Genomic DNA, 21,546 nt, shown 5'->3' with positions numbered 1-21,546 from the left:
GCATTCAAAATAAAAGCACAAGACTTGAACTTACTGAAAAATCACAAAAAAAGGTAAGAGTACCGTAAATCGAGCAGTGCTCCCTTACAAGCTATTAAAAGAGACGACGAACTGAAACACTGACTTGATAAAAATCCTAGACCTGATTAGACCTTTGATCTTTTAAGCCTGAAACTCTGATTGGGACCTGGCATTTTTGTTTGTTTGTTTTCTTTGGGAGGGGGGGGTCTCTGTATGTTTGTTTGATCGTGTCATTTCATTCATCTGAAGGTGGCAAAATTCCCTCTGAATAAATAAGGGCCTTCAAAAAAATTATGTGCTGTGAACACAGGCCATAGAAAAGAAAAATCCAACACTGAGGGAAATCAATGTCACTAATGGAGCAGAGAGAAAATAAAATAATGTAGACTAATAGAAATCATCTAACGCCTAACTCTTGTGTCTTGGGGTGAGTTTAGTCAGAAAGATATGATTATATATGTATAAACAGCACTAGCAATGAAATATTACAAAGTTTTAAAACATTTACATTTAATTTAAGCCTTCAAAATTAATGTTTCATCAAGATACGGCCACATGATATAGGCTGACCTGAAATGCAAGATGAATAAATTGATATAACATACTTCCTCAATGAGCCTTTTTTAAACAGTGGTTTAAAAAGATTAAGTTAAAAGAAAACACATAACAAATAGCTTATTTAAGCAGAATGGTATAAAAGGCAATAAGAGGCAGACACGTTTGTTGATAAGGCACAAACCTGAAATTTCATTAAATGCAATCAAATAAAATCAGCATACACTTAAATTTTTGAAAACTTAAGTAATAACATAACACATGACAAAGTAAATAGATATTTCGAATTCAACAAAGCAAAAGTAAGCAGTTACGCAGAGTCATATAGAACAGTTTTTAATTTGTTTATTTATTTGTGTATTTATTTACACTGTACACTTTATGGAATGTCATACACTAGTTCAGTAACGTAAATATTGCCTCTCGTTTTTCTGAGCAGTCGGGATGGTTTGTTTTGCTTTTGTTTTGAAATTGTACACAGGCCCAGACCCGGAAATGTTACTGTGCTGTAAAGCGTGGGAATGCCTTTATGTCGCCTCCAAGTGGTTGTGGTTAAAGACGACTAAAATAACAAAATATGTATATCAAAATTTAAAATCATACACCCCAAGTATTTAGAATATTGAACGGCAGCAAAGTAAAGTACTTAAGTAATAATAATACAAATAACAATAATAATAAGAAATGAAAAAAATGAGGACATGCTCATTATGTAAATTTCAAGTAAAAAATATTATATGTTGAAAATGAGAAATTATTATTATATTTTAAACATATGTGATCATTTTAAATGTGGCTGTTAAATTAAAAGAGAAAATCACAATCACAACACAAAGTTTTAAAGAAATGAACAATTTCATCCAGAGTGATACATATTAATTACAAACACAAAGGACAGGAACGAGAAACGAGCACTAATGTAACACTACTCCTTTTTATCAGTTAAGTAGAGTTTCTAAATTATTTACACATGACTGCACTCTTTGATTTACACATTACACATAACACATAAAAAGAGGGTTACACCTTCACACTATTGTCACATAAATGTCAGAGTTGGGGTGTGAAGTGAACCCAACTACATGAAATAGAATCTCTGGGTGTTTGCTATTAATTTGTTAAGATTAGTGGCAAAGAACCAGTTAGGTTTTTTTCTTAACTTAATTAGTTAAGAAAAAAAAAGCATAGCAGCAGGAAAAATACCTTATAATTGAAGCAGAGCAAAAACAAAAACAAAAAAACCCCAAAACAAAATAAAAAAAACAAAACTCAGGAAACTAAACTGATGCCCAGAGAAACAAACAGGGAAAAAAGAGACAACTGCACTGAGACAAAGACTGACAAGATGACAGATAAAAGAAAACAGAGGAAGGCAAAGGATATAGGAAGCAACATATATGGAAACCCCGAAGGAACTAAACACACAAAAGTCAAAGTAGCAAATGGACCAAGAATGACAAAACAATGGTTTGCAAATTAACACAAAAAAACAACCTTAACAGTCACTGTGAATCCTCTGAGGTCCAAGAAACCCCAATTCTTACCCAGGGCTATCACAGTATGTAATTTTTGTTTTTATGAAATTGTTCTCTCATGTCTTCACAACCAGGGAGCAAAGAAAATAACAATTTTAACTGAAACACATCTAAATCTTCTCACGTTTTCCCTATAAATTTAGGGTTCCATTTATGACTTACTGTCTTATAGCAGGGGTGGGGAACTCCAGGCCTCAAGGGCCGGTGTCCTGGAGGTTTTAGATATAACCGTGGGTCAACATCCCTGATTTAAATGATTAGTTCATTATGAGTCCTCTGGAGAACTTCAAGACATGTTGAAGAGGTAATTTGGGCATTTAAATCAGCTATGTTGGATAAAGGACACATCTAAAACCTGCAAGACACCGGCCCTTGAAGCCTGGAGTTCCCCATCCCTGTCTTAGAGCTCAGAGGATTAGGACTAATAAGTACCAATGCACCTAAGGTACTAGAAAAATATTTTAGTGAAGTAAGTGTGGAAAAGAATTACAGTACCCAAATACAAAGATGTTTTTTAACACTGGCAGAATGTTGGTAATGTTGTGGAGATCATTTCATGGTCTCCACACTAGATGGCAGACAGAGTTCACTGGCATCTGGGGTGAACTTTAGAGACCTAATGAGCGCAGAAGAAAACTGATGCAACAAAACTGAGTTCAGATCAGGCTGCTTGCATCAGGATTTGGATGGTGCCCTTTTGCCTTTGAGCAGTTTGCAGTGAGAGTATGCTTCATTTGCCTCAGATCTAATGACATTTACTGCTTCATTGTGTTAGATGTCACAACAACAGAGCTGGTGAGGAGTGGGCGTTGTGCTGATGGTTCATTCATCATCGGTGAGTCAGTCACAGCTCAGTCACTCGAGTGGATGACTTGTATTGATTTCGGATTTTAGGATGGATGGTGCTAGTGTTTCGACACATACACACCCACGGGGACTCCATCCTCACAGAAGAACACAGCGACAAGACCCTTCATGAACAAACTGACAAAACACAGGCTTTTAGCACGAAGAACCTGCATCTCAGAGGCAACATTGCAAACTATAGCTGCCTCTAATGTTGTGGTAAAAGTCTGTTTGTCCTTTCCACTACATACAGTTTGATAATGATATTTCTAGGAAGCTGTTAGATGTCCTAGAAGAGGATAATAGAATGTGTAATCTGTTATGTTTTGGGATTTGCCACCTTGTACTTGCAGTCTACAAGAACTATAGAGTCAGGTCTTGAGTCAGGTCTTTCCGTTCGGCTATAAAACCACAACGACACACAGGAGTGGTTTGTGCACTTATACAATTCAGGGAGGAGGAGGATCTCCTTCAGCTACATAAATAAATAGTCCTTTCAGTTTTGTGGACTAACTGATTCAGCCTCACCTCTGATAAGCTTCTTTCAGCCCTTTTGTGTGTCAGTAGCTTACAGGACTTCACTTGATGATGGACATGTGATATATCCCACACACATATGGCTGAAATTCAAGCAACCAGTTAAAATAGAAACACTCGCTGTGGCTGCGGATCTGTAATGGTGACAACAGGATGACAATTTTGCTTCTCACTGACTTGCACATTAATAATCGTCAGGGATCAGCAGTCAGCGTTTTTACCACACCAGCATGAACTCTCACATCAGTCCACTCACACATAAACACACACCCGCAGTAGAGAGAGTGACCAGCAGTAAATCACACAGTTTGTGTCAGGCACCACCTGTGGCAGAACATCAGCTGTCTGTGTTTCTGACACCTGTTTGTCTTTGTGGGGAGGGCTACAAGTTGTTTTTGTGTGTGTGTACTTGAAAGTAAAATCCTCAAATGTATTTTCTCAGTCAAAGACATTAATAAAAATTCCCATCAGAGTAGGGAGGGATTCTTTATGAGACAAAGCCTGTTAAAAGCTTGAGAACCACTGAATCACACTAAAGTCTGAATGTTTCCAGCTTTCATTTTACAGTGTGTTCAGAAAGCATTCAGACCCCTCCCCCGAAATATCACATTTACATAGTCTTTGGCAAAAACACAACGACACATTTCTCTTGATCATTGCTGAGATGTTTCTACACCTTGATTAGAGTCCGCCTGTGCTAAACTCAATTGATTGGATGCGATCTGGAAAGACACACAGCTCTCTATAGAAGGTTTCACAACTGATTATATATATGAGAGCAAATAACAAGCCCAACAAGCGGGGGGGGGGGGGGGGGGGGGGGGTATAGTGAGAGAGATGACCAAGGACCTAATGATCACTTTGACTAAAGGACAGAAGAAGAAGACCACATGGATAACTATCACTGGAGCTCTCCATTGATCTAGGCTTTATGACTAATAAGCAATATAATTCTAGCTGTGAAATAAATGTATGCAGTGAAATGTACAATGCACAACCCTGAAATTTAGTGACGGAAACATGTAAGTACAGTGAAAGCACTTCACAAAACTTGTGACATGGTGTAACTCAGCTCATAACCTTAGCGCGTCGGAGCAGTATGCCTCATGCGATAGAGCGGCTGTGGCGTGCAAGACCTCTGTCTGGTTGAGCATTTGGAGCCTTGCTACCAAACCGACATTTCATCTCCGAGAAATTTATCCCAGAGAGAAGTAAAGCAAGTGTGTAAGTTCATTTTGGAATGTCTGTAAAGCATTCCCACGTTAAGCATAATAACAACGGATATATGTAGCGACTGCCCCTCATTCTCTCCCTCCCTCTCCTGTTGCTACTTCAATGATCAGCTGATCGGCTTTTCTGTCGCGAGTCCGTCTCTCTTGCTTGTTTTTGGCCCACTTTGCACCAGAAAGAGGAAACCAGCGGCTGAACAACAGCAGCACGTTTAAGCTTGATAAGCTGTTGTTAGAATTTATTTAATATTAGTTTCTACACCAGGATCCTTTTCTACCTAGCTGACGGCTGGTAACTGTGCAGGGGCGGATCTAGCAAAGTTTTGCCAGGGGGGCAGGTAGGGCATTAACAGGGAAAAGAGGGGTACTAAGAAATACTTATCTTTCTTATTCTTGTCTAAAACGTCTAGCTTTTAATAAATAATTATCTGAATCTTACACCCAAAGTTTTAATCTGATGTAAAATGTATAGAATGACGAGGCAGAGGGTGGGGGGGTGGTTCCTTGTTTTTTTTTTTGCTGGGAGTTTGCAACCCTATTAGTTAGGTTGTTTAATATTTCTGCTAAGTACTCTTTAAAATGCCAGAATAGGGAGGATGGTGTAGGTTTAAGTTTATTAGATTGATCATTATTGTCAGTAGCAGTTTTCGATACGAGCGACACGGGCGGTTGCCCGGGCGGCATCGTGGTGGGGGGCGGCATCACGCCCATTTACTTGTACTCATGCTGCCCGACGTCATGCCAGCGCATATTGGGAATGTCACAGGCACCGATCGGTTTTCTATCGCCCATTTGCTGGGAGTAAGGGCGCCCTCGTTTGCGTAGTGCGCCTGCTGCTTGCGGCACAGGGAGAAGAGGGCGGGGCGGCGGGGGATTCTCTGGCTGGCTGGAGCAGCATCTAATAACCAACCCGCAAAATAAAACTAAATAAAAACAAACCAAACACGAAAACAACAGACATTTTAATACAGACTTATAATTTGCACCGCTGTTTTTTCAAAATTCCATACGCGCAAAGTAAGCGCGAGAGCCCTCGGTGCGCCTGCTCGCTGCTGAAGTCAAAGTAAACTTTATTGTCATCTCCGCTACATACAGTCCAGGATATAGAGAGACGAGGCTCCAGTTACAACAGTGCAAGTAAACAAACAATAAATATAAGAAGAGTAAGAAAATAAATATACACTTTAGGACTTTTGGTAAAGGGATCAATAACAATTTAAAATTTATATTTGATGATTTAAAGTCTCACACACAAACCGTCGAAAGGGGAGGGGGGGCCCTGCTGCTTCCAAACAGAGCACATTTCATTTATAATGTTGTAAATCCAAGTCCATTATGTATTCATGATTTGAATCCTGGGTTGTGCGAAATCCCAGAAATAAACCCTAGACAAAGTGATTCTGTGAACTAAGGTGTAGGTCTATTAGGTTATGTTGTGGTGATCCTCGGGTTGGGGGGTGATTGTTCATACTGGAGTGCAAAATTAAAACCAATGGAAGATGGACAAGAAAAGTTCAAAGCCATCAGGTGCTCAGTTTAGAAAAAAGAGAAAAGAAGAGGAGGAGAAAAGAGCAAAAGATACAGGTAAGCAAATGTCATGGCAGGTCATCCTGAAACAATCAGAATCAGAATATTTAACAGTAACAGACTAAACTCCAAACATTATGTAACATTATGTTACAGATTTTACACATTTAAGAAATAGCACTAATATATATATACATATATATATATATATATATATATATATATATATATATATATATATATATATATATATATATATATATATATATATATATATATATATATATATATATAAAAATTGCCCACTCGCCCCTGTAGGTGGTCAATCCTTCAAGCTGGCAGAGGGGGTGTTCGCCCAGGGCACCGAACAGCCTAGGACCGCCACTGAGTATTGTTGAACAATTAAATATTTTGGGTGCAGTGTAGTTTTTGCATACAGGTATAACAGAATTGCTTTAGTTTAAAAGAAAACACAAAAGCTTGACTATGACCTTATACAAAATGCAGCAAGATGTTAAAAAAACTGTTTTATTGATTAAAAAATACACTATATCGGATTCATATCGGTATTGGCAGATATCCAAATGTATGATATCGGTATCGGTATTGGACATAAAAAAGTGGTATCGTGCCATCTGTAGTTTAAACCACTCAGACTGTGACCAAACATGATTCTGTGGTTTGATTAAACTTTGTGGCCTCAGTTCTAAATATTATGTCTGAAGGGAAACCAGGCAGAGCTTATGACCTACTCAATATCATCCCTACAATGAAGTATGGTGGCATCATGGTGTCTGGCTATTTTTCAGCAGAAGGGACTGGAGACTAATTAGGGTTTAGGGAAAGCTGAAAGTAGAAAAGTACAGAGACATCCTCAGTGAAAACCTGTTCCACATGTGGAACAGGTTTTCACTGAGGATGTCTCTGTGACAATTACTTGAAGGTTCACTTTCCAACATGACAATGACAACACAGGAGTGGCTTAGGGACAACTCTACGGATGTCCTAGAGTAGCCCAGTTACTGACCTGAACTCTATTGAACATCTCTGTAGAAACCTGACAATGCCGACTTTCATCATCCAACCTGACAAAACAAACAATAAGAAGAAAAAAGTTGGGAAATAAATGTACAATGGTTGTTGCTTGTTTACTTTACTACTGTTTTCAGTTAGACTGACTAACATAATTACATAATTAAGACTTACATGTTAGTTATCAAGGGCATGAGTAAAATGTTGTGAATGTGTGTAAATCATAATGAAATCCATTTGAACTATTGTCTATAAGTGTGGAAATTAAGATAAAGAACAACGGAGTGTTATTAAAGACATAACCAACTCCTTACAGGAACCAGTCAACGCAGAAACACTGAAAAAGTTATCCACCTCAGTTGTCAAGGGCAACCTGTACGTGCGACGTCTGACAAGCTGCGTAAATTGCTGCATTCAGGTACAGTGCGACATAACCAACTTATGCCGGCTCGCATGAAAAAAAGGCAGCAAGCCGGGTGCTGTTGCCTGAGTTATGTTTCGAACTAAATTAGCCTTCTGTTGTGTTTTTCCAAAATAAGCTTCATTTTATAAAAGGTACAATACATGAAGAAACCTGGACCAGTCCTAGATTGAAATGCATTAGAGGTTTCGACGACAGCAAAGTTGGTGGTAGAACACATAACTTGCAAGTGAAGAAAGGTTATTAAAACGTTATTTTGGGGCAAACATTTTAAACAGTTTTATTACATACGTGCTGATGCTAGACATGCCGATTTTTGTCCATGATGTAACCATTTAAATCAAAGTTCGTTTAGAAAAACTGCCCCAATAAGTGCCTGAAGGAGTTTCAAGACGAAAGGCAATACTTTTCTGTAGACACACCTGGCGCTGGTAAAATTCATTTTTTGTTTGTTTGTTTTAGGGAAGGGGGCATATTTATTCCCGAGAAACTTCAGAGTAGGAGTTTACAGCGGGTCCTTAAACGCAGCACATGTTGCGGCCAGCAGCCAGCGGCAGCAGACCGGTATCCGAGCGGCACAGCGCCGCATCACATAGAGCTGAGTGCGTCAGAAACAGCCGAGAAACGCTGCGATTCTCCGCTTTAGTTCCCAGTGATTCAGTGCCAGCAGCGGAGCGGCGATGCTCTAGAACATGTAGGAGTCGACTGTTTCTTTTTAAGCCACCATTTTCTTTTTTCTTTTCCTTTTTTGTACTTTTATCGGATAGCCCGCAAACTGTGAAACATCTTGTCACGCCGTCGTCGGGAGTCCCCATTCATCTTAGGTCGCTTGTATCGTTGAACCGAGCAGCGAACTTTGGTGAAAACTACACAGCAACTCAGCCGTCGTCGTTATTCGAAAGACTCTGTGACATATTTGGCCTGACACCACTTTCACCATGAGGTAGGAAGCCCCTGTCTTCATTCTGAAATAGTGTGAGAGGAGTGAGTGTTTTTTTTTTTGGGGGGGGGGGAAGAGATGAAACAATGAAAACTACAAAATTACGCCAACTTTGCTTCCATAACGGCTTGTATCGAGTAACCGGTGCGCGCCTGCTTGCAGTGCCGTGTTCGCCTTATTAGAGGGTGTTTGTTTGTGGTCAGGTTTTATTAACGCCAGCAGGCGCGCTCAGTTGAATCTGAATTTGTGCTGCATTTGTGGACGTGCATGGGTTTGGAATGGCGCTCGCTTATTCCTCCTGCTGCTGCTACTCCCACTCTGCATGAGAGAGGATTATCTTTCAGCGGTGCTGCTGATGGGGTGGCATTTATTTGATGCCACATCATGATTGTCACACACGCGCAGAGAAGCACACAGAGAATGGCTGGTAAATAAACGCTAGCTCCATAGACACCCAGCCTGAGCGAGTCTGGTGGCAGATGGCGAAGACATATGATAGCTGCTTAAACACATAGTGCAGTTCTGACATGTGTCATGAACTCGGGAGGACACGGGTTTGACAATGTTCGTGCAGCATGTTGGATGTACCACCTGACAAAACCATCATAGCTTACCATGTGTGGCTGTTATGTAGCGTGGATGAAGTCTCTGTTTTCCATTAAAACATGATATCTTCTGAAGGGAAAGCCTATTCGTGCAGATACTTTGAACGGCTGCTTATTCTATGGAGGTCTGTTTTTGTCCAAATTATTTTCGGATATCTATTGTGCAAATTGTATTTGCATCCTTTCAACTTTACTTCACTTATGGCAAAACACTTTTTGACAAGCAGGTTGTGCTTGATGGTGTCTCTTTTGACACAAACATGTGTCAGTGCTTGTTTAATGTGGAGGGAAGACCCATCCCACACTGTGGTGTTTGGTGGTGACATAACAACGTGGGCTTTTGTGTAAGGAAAAAAGGGGAATGTTGAATGATGTACAACATAGAAACAGATGGTAAGAAATCTTTTAAACCCATAGAGGAAAAAGTTGAATGAATTCTGTTAGTAGTGCTGTGATGTGGTGACCACAGTGATATTCAGTGACAGCAAAATAATCGCTGACGAGTCTCAAGTTAAATGTTTCTCAACTCCAAGGTGAGCAGCTGAAGTGACTAGAAATTACTATTACTAATGATAGAATCAGATGAAAATGGGCTCTAGTTTTGTCTCATTCATTTGGCAATAAAAACACTGCTTATGTTTGGAGAAGGGAGTAACTTACAACACGGTGGTGGGACTATTATGCTGTGGGAACGCTTCAGTGTGTTTGGAACTGGGAATCTCATCTAGAAGGAAATATGAATAAAGAAGGACATGTGAAGATTTTAAAAGAGAACCTCAAGCAGTCAGGAGCAAAAGTGGGTCTAGATTATCGCTTTAGTCAGAGAAATGACCCAAAACATACGCAACTTCTTGTGAAGAACCATCATCCGTAGTGAGTGTCCACATGAACAAAATTTCAGCCTCATATAGAGCTGAGTGTGGGAGTGAAAATGAATGCTGTGTTACTTTACTCTTTCTGGGGGTCATGATGTACAATGCATTTCTTGTGGCCTTATTTTCCACGATTTGGTGTAACATTGTTGCACAAGCCTTGAGGTTCCTGAAATGCCTCCTGCATGAGCAGCCACACTGTAATGTTACCACCAAAGTGTCAAGGTCTAGCACTGGCCTTGTTTAGATACATCATGCATGAAAGCTGTATTCTTTTTATTTAATTTTTTTTGTATTTTAAAATTTTTTTTTCTTCAGTTCATGTAGAGCTGCCATCTCCACAGGAATGTGTCCAGAAGAAGTGTTGGATTTACTTGATTCTGTTTGACATGGCTAACATAGCACGGCAATGTTTGTCAGACATTTCCTGTTGCGTGTTTCATTTGTGATGCTCACATTCATCCAGACAAAGCTCAGTGTCAAAACCGCTTCTGTGGACATTTGAGATCTTTATTTTACTGTGTGTGTGTGTGTGTGTGTTAAGAAGTGAGACATGCAGTGTGCAGGAGGCCTGCCTCTTTAAAGAAAACCCTTAATTGAAGCCAGCTGTTGGAATCTCTCTGTAGGCCAAACTGTGGTTAACAATAGTTTTGGTTGTTTCAAAGAGCCGCATGTTGCGTCCGTGTCCCAGAATGGAAACCGCTAACTTCTCATGTCTCTCATTTTCCCATCCTCTTCCTCATATTTCTTAACAACTCCCTCATTAGTTGTTTTTAGTCTCTTATGAGCCCCTGAGCATGTCTTTTAAAGTACAAGGAGGAGCGCTGAAAATGAACATCACCAAACTGCAGATAGCAACAGAGAGAAATAAAGGCTGATGTAATTTTTAACACAAGTTGTTTTCAGAGGCAGAAATCTTGTTTAGAAGGAATGTATTTGTGTGTCTGTGTCATAGAACAGGTGTGTGGACGAGTGGCTGCCCCAGCTGCTTGCAGCTGACTCATGCAGGACACTTGTGTGGATCTGTTGTTGTTGGTTTGTTTTTTTTTGTTTTTTTGTCCTTTCCTTGTCCCCCATGTGCCACATGGCTGTGACCACATGAACACCCCAAAGTTATTATCCCATTGAGTATTCAGTACATGCTCCTGGAGGTGAGTATTAGCAAGCCATTTTCAAAATTATCTCCAGCAAAGCGCTGTTCAATTTGTTCCAATCATCACAGCAAAGAAGGCAGTTTGATTATTTAACTCACAGCTGGGCGAAGGTGACGGTGGGTGGATGAGTTGACATTTATTTTTGCGCCAGCCACGTTGAAGGGTTCCCCACCCCCCCATTATATTTAAATTTACAATAAGATATAAACCTTTACAATATATATATTTTTTTAGATGACTAAACTTTTTTTTCTTTCTTTCATAAAACATTTTTGCTTTTAAAATGGTAACTGCTACTTTGCAGAGGCCAAGGAGACTTACTGAAAAACCCAAACTACTGACTGTCAATAAAGAAGTGAACACAGCAAAGTCTGGAAATGTAGTAGTGCCTTGAACCTGCATTCTTTCCAACAGCCATCCAGGGGCTACTCTTGTGGTTGCAAAATGTAGTGAGATTGTGTAAAAGTATGAGTGTGCAGTGTTCTTGGTTTCTCAGTCACATTCATCCTTTGCTTTTGATACCAAGGTTTAAAAACGGTGAAACTCAAGTCTTCAGAACATCAGTCCACAAACTGATTATATGGCTTTAGCAATCTTTTATATAGTGTCAATAACTCAGATATACAATATTAGCTTTTTAAAATTACAATGCAATTTTATTTATTTAGCACGTTTAAAACCAGGGGATACACCAAAGTGCTTCACAGTAAAAATAACGGTAAATGATTACACTGAACAGTAAGTCATTAAAACAAGGTAAAATAGAGAAAGTAGAGAAAAGAAACAAAAAGCATTAGTAAGTAGAGAAAGGGAGAGATCATGATTATCCAGAGAAATGAGTAGCGATACAGCAATTAATGAGGTGAGAATTAGCAAATTAGAAAAGCCAGGTTGAATAGGTAAGTTTTCAAGTGTGCTTTAAAGGATTGAATGGAGTCAGAGGCACAAATGGTAGCAGGAAGACTATTCCAGAGGCAAAAGCACGATCACCCCTAGTCTTCAGACGGTGCCTGGGCTGGGCCAGAAGTAACTGACCGGAAGATCGTAAAGAACGGCTGGGAGTACAGAGACTGAGGAGGTCGGTGAGATAGTCAGGGGCTATCTCACAGACCTTTGGTGAGATAGCATTTGAAAGTAAGCAGCAGAACTTTAAAATCAATACAACATTTAATAGGCAGCCAATGTAAGTCAAACTTTCTAAATTTGCAGTTTAAAAAAAAATACAATGAAAAGGTTATGTGAGTGGTTTGGTTTGTCTGTTTGTTAGTAGAACTTCTCAGAAAGGTGGGGAAATATAATTCCAGTTTAACCATAGGTGAGGTTAGGCCCAGTTTACAAGTGATAAACTTCAGCTAAACGGATTTCGGAATTATTTGAAGGATTCTTTACTGTTGCAAAATTGGGCATTTTGCGTCAGAACTTACCCAGTTTGATATCAATTAGTTACAAAATAAACAAAAAAAAGGATTGAGAGATGGTATTGATGACGTTAAAACGCCTATTGATTGTTTCACATCTATGTGTCACATCTATGTGTCATAAACTTAGTTTATGAGTTCTTAGTGAGGTGCGTGTGTGAATGCTGGATGTTTAGCAACATGGCCTCATCCTGACTCTTAAGGTAAAAGGTACCTGGTGAATGGTCCTTCTTAAACCATTAGGAGGAGACTTTATATAATGCTTGTCAGCTTATTCTTCCATGTTCTGTCAGGGCACACATACCACCGATGCCAGCTTATCTCTGGCTGTTTGATAAGCAGCACTGTAAGGGCGATGGGGGGCTGTGAGGCGTCACAGTAATAGTTCTTGACAACTGCTGAAGGGCCACGTGCCTCTGAGGCACTACAGGTTCACGCCACAGATGAATGGCAGGAGCTGAGGTCAGACTCCATGCAGCTTGGAACATTTTAATGTAAGTGTTGCACTGGAGGAACTGTTTATGAAGAGAAAAACACCCCCAGTCCCTCATGAGTTGAAGCTGGACTGCAGCCAGCTATGGTATCTAGTCCAAATGAGATATTAATGAGGTCATCCTAAGGCTAATTTGAAATTGGAATAAATGCAATACACTTTACGTTGACTTAAAAGACTGAAGACACAGTCACTGATTCTGGTCTCTTCTTTGGGTTTATCGTATCTCAGAGTGACAGAGTCAGGGATCCTTTCCTCGTCTTTACAGGTCAGATTAATAGATTTTCTGACAATAATATTACAAGAAGTCTAAGGAGCTTGGAAAGAAAAGCGTCTGGACTTCTTTAAGTTGTTGTCAGTTGTCTTAAAGAAGTCCAGACGCTTTTCTTTCCAAGCTCCTTAGACTACGATGACCTGGATGACTGAGAACCTTCACAGACAATATTACAAGAACTGTGATTTGATTACTTAATGGACACATAATGGCATCGCTCTCTGTTAATTTCAGCGTAGCAGTCTTTGTCCACAAATCCCAGGGATTCAGCCCCCCCTGTCTGTGCCCTATCGTAGAAATAAATGTGACCTCTAAAGGAAAGTGAGGAATTGGTAGCAAGCTCTGGAGGCACATTTGGCCTTATTCCCCTCTAATACACAAGCTGATCGCAACCTGGTTTTCAAAGTTGGAATTTTTCAAAGGCCTTGTCCAGACTGGAAGTACAATGGTGTGTCTGTGTCTTTTTTTTTTTTTTATGAACTTTTTGAACAGGCCATTAACTTTATAAATCTTCGGGATTGCTATTCCTGTATTATGGTTTCCATGTAAATGCAAGGACTGGTCCAAGTTTTCCTCCAGATGCAGAGTGAGGGCTGCAGAGCTGCTGATGTGACCTTGTGTTATTGTGATACCTGAATTGTCATATATTTTATATTCCTATAAAATGTTAGAAATTATTATAAACAGACCAATCAACTGGAAGAGTATAAGAGTATAATCTGACTATAAAACCAAATGTATAATGTTGTCTGTTTATTGATGGGGGTGAATTGAACTATAAAATGGGACAGGAGAATAAAGGTGTTGTGCCAGAACGATTTGCTTTTGAAGCTTTTGGGGAAGATTTTGATCTCCTGGCAGCTTGCCATCATCTGCCCCTCATGCTTTCTCTCTCCCCTTCACCTCTTTCTGCAGTTGCTGTCAGCCAGTCCATCCTTAATCTCACATTCTCATTTCTCTTCCAATCTGCTCCAAAAAGGCCCGCTTTGCAGTCCTCTCTGAGCCAGGACCCCCCCCCCCCCCCCCCCCCCCCAAAGTTTTCATCCCTTTGACGTTCCAGACGAGTTTCATCCCTCATGACTGAGGTCTTATGTTTCGGCCGTCTGCTGGATGGCTGTTTACTGAGGTAAAGTCAACCAGAGGAGCAAAGTAATCATACCGTGGATTTGTGGCTGACACAGGGCCAGCTCTCCCAGGATTACTGCTGATTCACTACAGTAAAAGATGTGACATGGAGCTCTTAGTATTAAGTCACCATAGGTAACATATTGCTTTACTTGGATATATATTAGGGTATTTTTAAGGTTGTGACAGACAGAAAAGACCAATTAATGTCTTTACCATAACCACAGCCCGGTGCTGCTTCTGAAAGTTAAGTGCCTTGCTCAAGGGTGTCTCAACAGTAATTTATAAGGAGAGAATTACTCATTCATTTTTATTCATACTTCGTCCTTGCTGACCTCATGATTCACATCATTGGCCTCCTGCTTAGAAGCTCCCTTCTCTAATCTGTAAGCTACCACCAGCCATCACGTCCTTGGTGTTTTTCTTCCTGCTGAATGATACTTGTGTTTAACTCTGTGCCTTTTCCCTGTATTTTTCTGATGAGTCACTCCATGGACACTCAGGATATTACAGACCAGACTGAGAAATGATCTCCTTTTTCTCTTCAGTGGTAGTTTGCTGCTTTTATGATTAGTATTTTCAGGGATACTTTGTTCCTTTGAGAAGTGGCAGTAGACAAATAAAGCACTTAAAATGCATTTCTACTGATAAACATTTTAGCAATGGAGACAAAAATAGCAGTCACATACTACCCAGAGCTGAGCAGGTAAGAGATCTGGAAACAAAGGCTGCTGCAGGCAACTATTAACAATTCTTCAACAGGTTCATCTACAGAGACCTTAACTTCTCCTACCTTAGTTTAGAGCAGTGGTTGGGGAACTCCAGGCCTTGAGGGCCAGTTTCCTGCAGGTTTTAGATGTGTCCTTGATCCAACACAGCTGATTCAAATAGCTAAATTACCTCCTCAACATGTCTTGAAGTTCTCTAGATGCTTCGTAACAAACTAATCATTTGATTCAGTCGTGTTAACCTGGGGTGATATCTAAAACCTGCAGGACACCGGCCCTTGAGTTCATCACCCCCGGATTAGAGCCTAACCGATATAGTTTTTGTAAAGACTGATGTGGATATTTGGTGATTTACAAACCCAATGTTGTACTGCATTGGGTAGTGCGCATGTGCCAACCAGCGTGCAGCCTGTTACAGTCGCTCCTGCTTTTCTCTTAGTTTAGCTCTTTTTTTCTTACGTATTCTTTTTTTTTTTCTGACTTGTATTTTCCTCCATTTTCTATCTCTTACTCAATCATGTGGATTGAGAGAGTTTTTGTTCTTCTGGTGGCCGTGGAACTCTTACTTTTATCAAGGAACGGGACCGCGGCACATCTCCTACACGCACGGACCGTTTACTCCAGAGATCAGCTGATCGCCCTGATGCCGGCCGGCTCGCTGGCCAGGCCCGCAGAAGTACCAGCTGAAATTTGGAGGAAAACACATCGGGGATGCAGAGGTCAAGGACAGAAGAGAAGAAAAAAGGTGACGGTGAGACAGCGGAGGCTCGAAGCGAGGAGGAGGTTTAAACCGTGTCTGCCGTCTATCGTGATGGGTAATGTGCGATCGTTGGCAATTAAAATCGACGAGCTCTCAGCACTGGTACGGAGTCAGAGGGAATACCGAGAGTGTAGCCTGATGTGTTTCACCGAATCATGGCTGCACCAGGTCATTCCCGATGAGAATGCTTCCGTGGAAGGCTTCCACACTGTTCGGGCGGACAGGGACAGCATCGCTAGCGGTAAGCGGAAAGGAGGTGGGCTTGCTGTTCTAGTTAACAACCGGTGGTGTAACCCTGCCAACATAACAACCAAAGAAAGGATTTGTTGCCCGGACACTGAACTGTGTGCTGTTGGACTCAGGCCATATTATTTACCCAGGGAATTCTCTCACGTCATCTTGGTGGCTGTTTATGTTCCCCCCTCTGCTAACCCCACAGCTGCATGTGACACTATCCACTCTGCCATAGCTCGGTTACAGACTCAACACCCGAGTGCCTTTATTGTGATCTCGGGTGACTTCAACCATGTATCACTGGACAATACACTACCAACATTCAAACAATATGTGGACTGTCCCACCAGGGGAGAGAAAACTTTAGACTTACTGTATGCTAACGTCAAGGATGCATACAGCTCCTCCTCCCTCCCCCCACTTGGAAGGTCAGATCATAACCTGATTCACCTCACCCCCTGCTATGTGCCAATTGTGAGGAGGGAACCTGTGACCACCAGGACTGTCAGGAGGTGGTCAGAGGAGGCCTTAGCAGAACTACAGGGCTGTTTCGAGGTGACCGACTGGGAAACACTCTGTGAGCCTCACGCCGAGGACATCAATGGGCTTACTGAGTGTATCACAGGCTACATAACTTTCTGCACCGACTCCATTGTTCCAGCTCAGACTGTTCATTGTTACCCAAATAACAAGCCGTGGGTGACTAAGGACATCAAAGCCCTCCTCAACAACAAGAAGAGGGCTTTCAGAGGGGGCAACAAAGAGGAGGTGAGGAAGATCCAGGTGTTACTAAAGGACAAGATCAGAGAGGCTAAGGACAATTACAGGAGGAAGCTGGAGTGGAAACTCCAGCAGAACAGCATGAGAGAGGTGTGGAGGGGCATGAAGACCATCACTGGATTCAGGCCAACCAACAGCAGGGGAGCTGAGGGAGGTGAGAATAGAGCTAACGAGTTGAATCTGTTTTTCAATAGATTCGACACCACAGTGTCTGCTCCCACCCCCACAACCTCACCTGCAGTCAGCCTGGAATCCAGAGCCACACCACTGTGCCAGCCTCTCTCTTCACATATTGCCTCCTGTGAGATTCCTGACACCCCTCCCCCACCCATCACCTTCACTCAATACCAGGTTGAGATGCAAATGAGGAGACTTCACTCAGGCAAGTCTGCTGGACCAGACGGAGTGAGTCCCCTTGTCCTCAAGACCTGTGCCCCCCAGCTGTGTGGAGTCTTTCATAAACTGTTTATGCTGAGTCTGAGTCTGCAGAGGGTCCCGGTGATGTGGAAGACATCATGCCTCGTCCCTGTACCAAAGACGTCCCTGTACCCAGTGGCCCCCAGGATTACAGGCCCGTGGCACTGACCTCCCACATCATGAAGACCCTGGAAAGGCTCATCCTGGACCAGCTGCGACCCATAGTAAGACCACACCTGGATCCCCTTCAGTTCGCTTATCAGCCTCGTCTCGGAACTGAGGACGCCATCATCTACCTGCTCAATCGTGTCTACACCCATCTGGACCAGCTGGCGAGCACTGTGAGGGTCATGTTTTTTGACTTTTCCAGTGCTTTCAACACCATCAGGCCGACCCTCCTGGGTGATAAGTTAGCAGCGATGCAGGTGGATGCTTCTCTGGTGTCCTGGATTGTTGATTACCTGACAGGAAGACCACAATATGTACGTCTCCCACAGTGTGTGTCTGACAAGGTGATTAGCAACACAGGGGCACCACAGGCGACTGTCCTCTCCCCCTTCCTCTTCACCCTCTACAGCACAGACTTCAGCCACTGCACAGAGACCTGCCATCTTCAGAAGTTTTCTGATGACTCTGCGGTGGTTGGATGCATCAGCAGGGATGATGAGACAGAGTACCGGGCTGTGGTCGACTCCTTTGTCACGTGGTGTGAGCAGAATCATCTGCAGCTCAACGTGGCAAAGACCAAGGAACTGATCGTGGACTTCAGGAAGACCAGGAAACACTTGACCCCTGTTTCAATCCAGGGGCTCAATGTTGACATTGTAGAGGACTATAAATACCTTGGAGTACACATTGACAATAAACTGGACTGGGCTAAAAACACCACAGCACTTTACAGGAAGGGCCAGAGTCGTCTCTATTTTTTGAGGCGACTGAGGTCCTTCAACATCTGCCAGAAAATGCTGAGGATTTTCTATGAGTCTGTTGTGGCCAGTGCGATCCTCTATGCTGTTGCATGCTGGGGGAGCAGGCTGAGGGTCGCAGATGCCAACAGACTTAATAAACTGATCCGTAAGGCCAGCAATGTTGTGGGGATGGAGCTGGACTCCCTCAAGGTGGTGTCGGAGAGGCGGATGCTGTCCAAGATAAAGACAATGTTGGATAACACCTCCCACCCACTCCATGACATGTTGGTCAGTCACAGGAGCACGTTCAGTGAGAGACTGAGATTACCGAAAAGCACCACTGAACGACACAGGAAATCATTCCTGCCTGTGGCCATCTCCCTGTACAACGCATCCACTTAACACACTGTTTGCTACTACAGCTACACATGTTTCTTTTCCAACTATTTATTTATGAGTGACTTATGTATGTGTATGTATATATATGTATATTTTGTACTATTCTTAGTTAGTGTATTGTCTGTCTTGTCTTAATGTTGGTTTAAAATGGAGCACTGTAACAAAAAATAATTTCCCCCAGGGATCAATAAAGTATTCTGATTCTGATTCTGATCCATCTCTCTATAGCTTAAATTTGTTATGTTTAGTTATTTATTTACTCATTTACAGTGGTCTCGGATCCAGCTGGTTATTTATGATATTCCAAATGTGTTTTGCCAACAGAAGTTTTAGAGTGTCCACCGGTTGATAAACTTTGCAACATAACACTTATAACTTATAGCTTGTAGCTAATATCGACTGATAATATACATACTAAGGAAAGGGTAAAAGCACAGTGCTGCAAAGCAAGAGCATATGTGTTGTAAGCGGATCAAAAAATGAGAGCTATATAAAGGGGGGGGAATGTGGGACTAGAGCTCAGTCAGCATGTTGAATGTCCAATTGATGAACTTTAAGCTAACTGATACTTGATATTATGGGGGATGGCAAAAATAAGATGCGTAAAAATATACAACAACATCAATGAAATAAAAAGGAAGAAGTCTAGCTCCTATAATAATGTTAATGTTTTATTTGCCATAGCTGTTCGCTGCTAGCTTATTGATAACTTTACACACAGCTATTGTTCCTAGCGGGTAATTGCTAATAGTTAAGTAGCTAACATTAAAGTGTGGGCTGGCCAGATTAACACTTTTAACTGCTTAATACATCACTACTGTTGAAATGTGAAACTTTACTATGGTCTCTAGTTGCCAAGAAGCATTGAATTGGTTTTGGCATCCCATGGGGCCTCAACACTTTAGTATGATACCTGTCTGCTGCTTATCTACTAATGTCTATAGAAAGAAATGTAATCTTCTAGTGCTTCCTTTGTGTATTAGTTTGTGGTGCTAAACAAAAGTTTGTATAAAAGTATTGTTCCTAAGTACCTTCATCACAGGATCTCTCGAGGTCAATAGGTTGAAAACTATAGTGGCTGGAAAAAATTGGTGAAATTGAGATTTATTAATGCTTTCCCGAAATATTATGCAAATGCTAAGTTTCTAGCTTTTGAGTGTGAAACACTGGAATTATCTGACACTGTTTTTTGTTTTGTTTTGGGGGTTTTTGTACAATGAGTGATACCAGTCATAATTAAACCCGGTTTTGACATTCACCAAGAAGCGGCGTTACCCAAAGATAAATGCTGCTTGACATTTAACTGTGAAATGAGTAATGATTTGGTATAAAATACTTTTCTTCTCGTTAAATATGGAACATTTTGCATCCAGAAAGTGTATTTCTTTATCTTAAATTTTAGCTTTTGTAGTCTCCCCCTCGCCCCCCCCGTGAAGTTACAGCAGTTGTTTCTTCACATTCAAGGCAAGGCAAGGCAAATTTATTTGTATAGCACAATTCAACAACAAGGTGATTCAAAGTTTACAGAGACATTAGAAACAAAAACAAATAAAAAGCATGATCACACATTGATTCCTGTTGTATCCTTTTTAAAGAAAAAAATTAAATTATCTGATAAGAAAAAAGACATTTTCTTCTATGTGATCACATCTCTGCAATGCTCAGCCTCTTTGTCTAAACAAATGGCAAAGAGCAAACTCAAGCTCCATGTTAAACTATGATGTCATTGCTGCTGTTGTGATTTGTTGTTTTTCACCAAAACCCCCCCACAAGAGGCTGCTTGGGCCTAATGCATGCATCCATGCGCCTTAATATGTTTCTGTTGCAGGTTTATTTTTAGTTACAAATGTGAGTGCGCTTACATGGTGACAACTGAGTGCTGCAGAGTTGGAGACTAAACAAAGTGTTGACGATTCTTTTTAAAATCTTTTTTATTTATTTAGGGTTTTTTTTTTTTTTTTTTTTTTTTTTGTAGCGTGGAGTTATTTGAGTTGCTCGGTGAATGAATCATTACAGCCTGTTTGTGTTTAAATGTGCTAGTGTATGACTGTGTATGCATGTCTGTAAGCATTTAAAGGAGTAACAATGAAGAAATGCGAGCATATCATGTAATTAGCCACCTGTAATTACTGTTGATGATGATGATCTGGTGTCCTGCTCAGTGATATTGGATATTGGAATATTTTTAATGGCCTGTGGAGGAAGGACCCCCCCCCCCCCCCCCCCCCCAAGCTTTTAGTTTGGTAATATAAAAAAAATATAATTGTACATTATTATATTATTTTTTAATATTATTACACTACAATTAAGCAATATAGTTTATTGATTTATATTGATCTAAATCTGTAAAATGTTACTACAGTCTTGATCTGGCCTAGTACACCCCATACCCCCCTTTAGACTCACCCCTGCTTGCTAGAAAGTGAGATGATATCCACCAGCCTTCAGCAAGCGGACTAATTTCAACACTGTTTTATTTTAAATTCTGTAGCTTTACTGTAGTACTTCCTGTGTAAAACAGCAGGGAGTGGAAGCTGATACAACGGTCTTTCTTTCTTCACGTTGGAGTTGTTGATCAGGCGCTTTTCCCCAGTAAATTTCGGGTTTGCTTTTAGTTACATGACTAGTGTTGAAGTTGATTAAAGGTAGAAAACAATATTAATGCCTACTTGAAGTTATAGACTGTCAGTACTTTTCTCATCTTGTGCATTTTCCATGGTTATACCTCTCTGACCT

General features: G+C 41.1%; 1 protein-coding gene across 1 annotated transcript in view; it reads left to right on the top strand.

The window, feature by feature from the left end:
- The first annotated feature begins 8,239 nt into the window (after positions 1 to 8,239).
- The window catches only part of enah (ENAH actin regulator), a 143,507-nt gene continuing 130,200 nt past the window's right edge, over positions 8,240 to 21,546 (top strand). The window contains exon 1 of the mRNA XM_080289855.1: positions 8,240 to 8,646. Coding sequence (XP_080145981.1) covers positions 8,642 to 8,646 — 5 coding nt within the window. The 5' untranslated portion in view covers positions 8,240 to 8,641. The remainder of the gene's footprint in view (positions 8,647 to 21,546) is intronic.

This window comes from Astatotilapia calliptera, chromosome 15 (genome assembly GCF_964374335.1).
Source record: "Astatotilapia calliptera chromosome 15, fAstCal68.1, whole genome shotgun sequence".
In the NCBI taxonomy this organism is placed as follows: Eukaryota; Metazoa; Chordata; class Actinopteri; order Cichliformes; family Cichlidae; genus Astatotilapia; species Astatotilapia calliptera.
The sequence above is the reverse complement of the archived record's forward strand: the minus strand, read 5'-3'. Positions and strand labels throughout refer to the sequence as shown.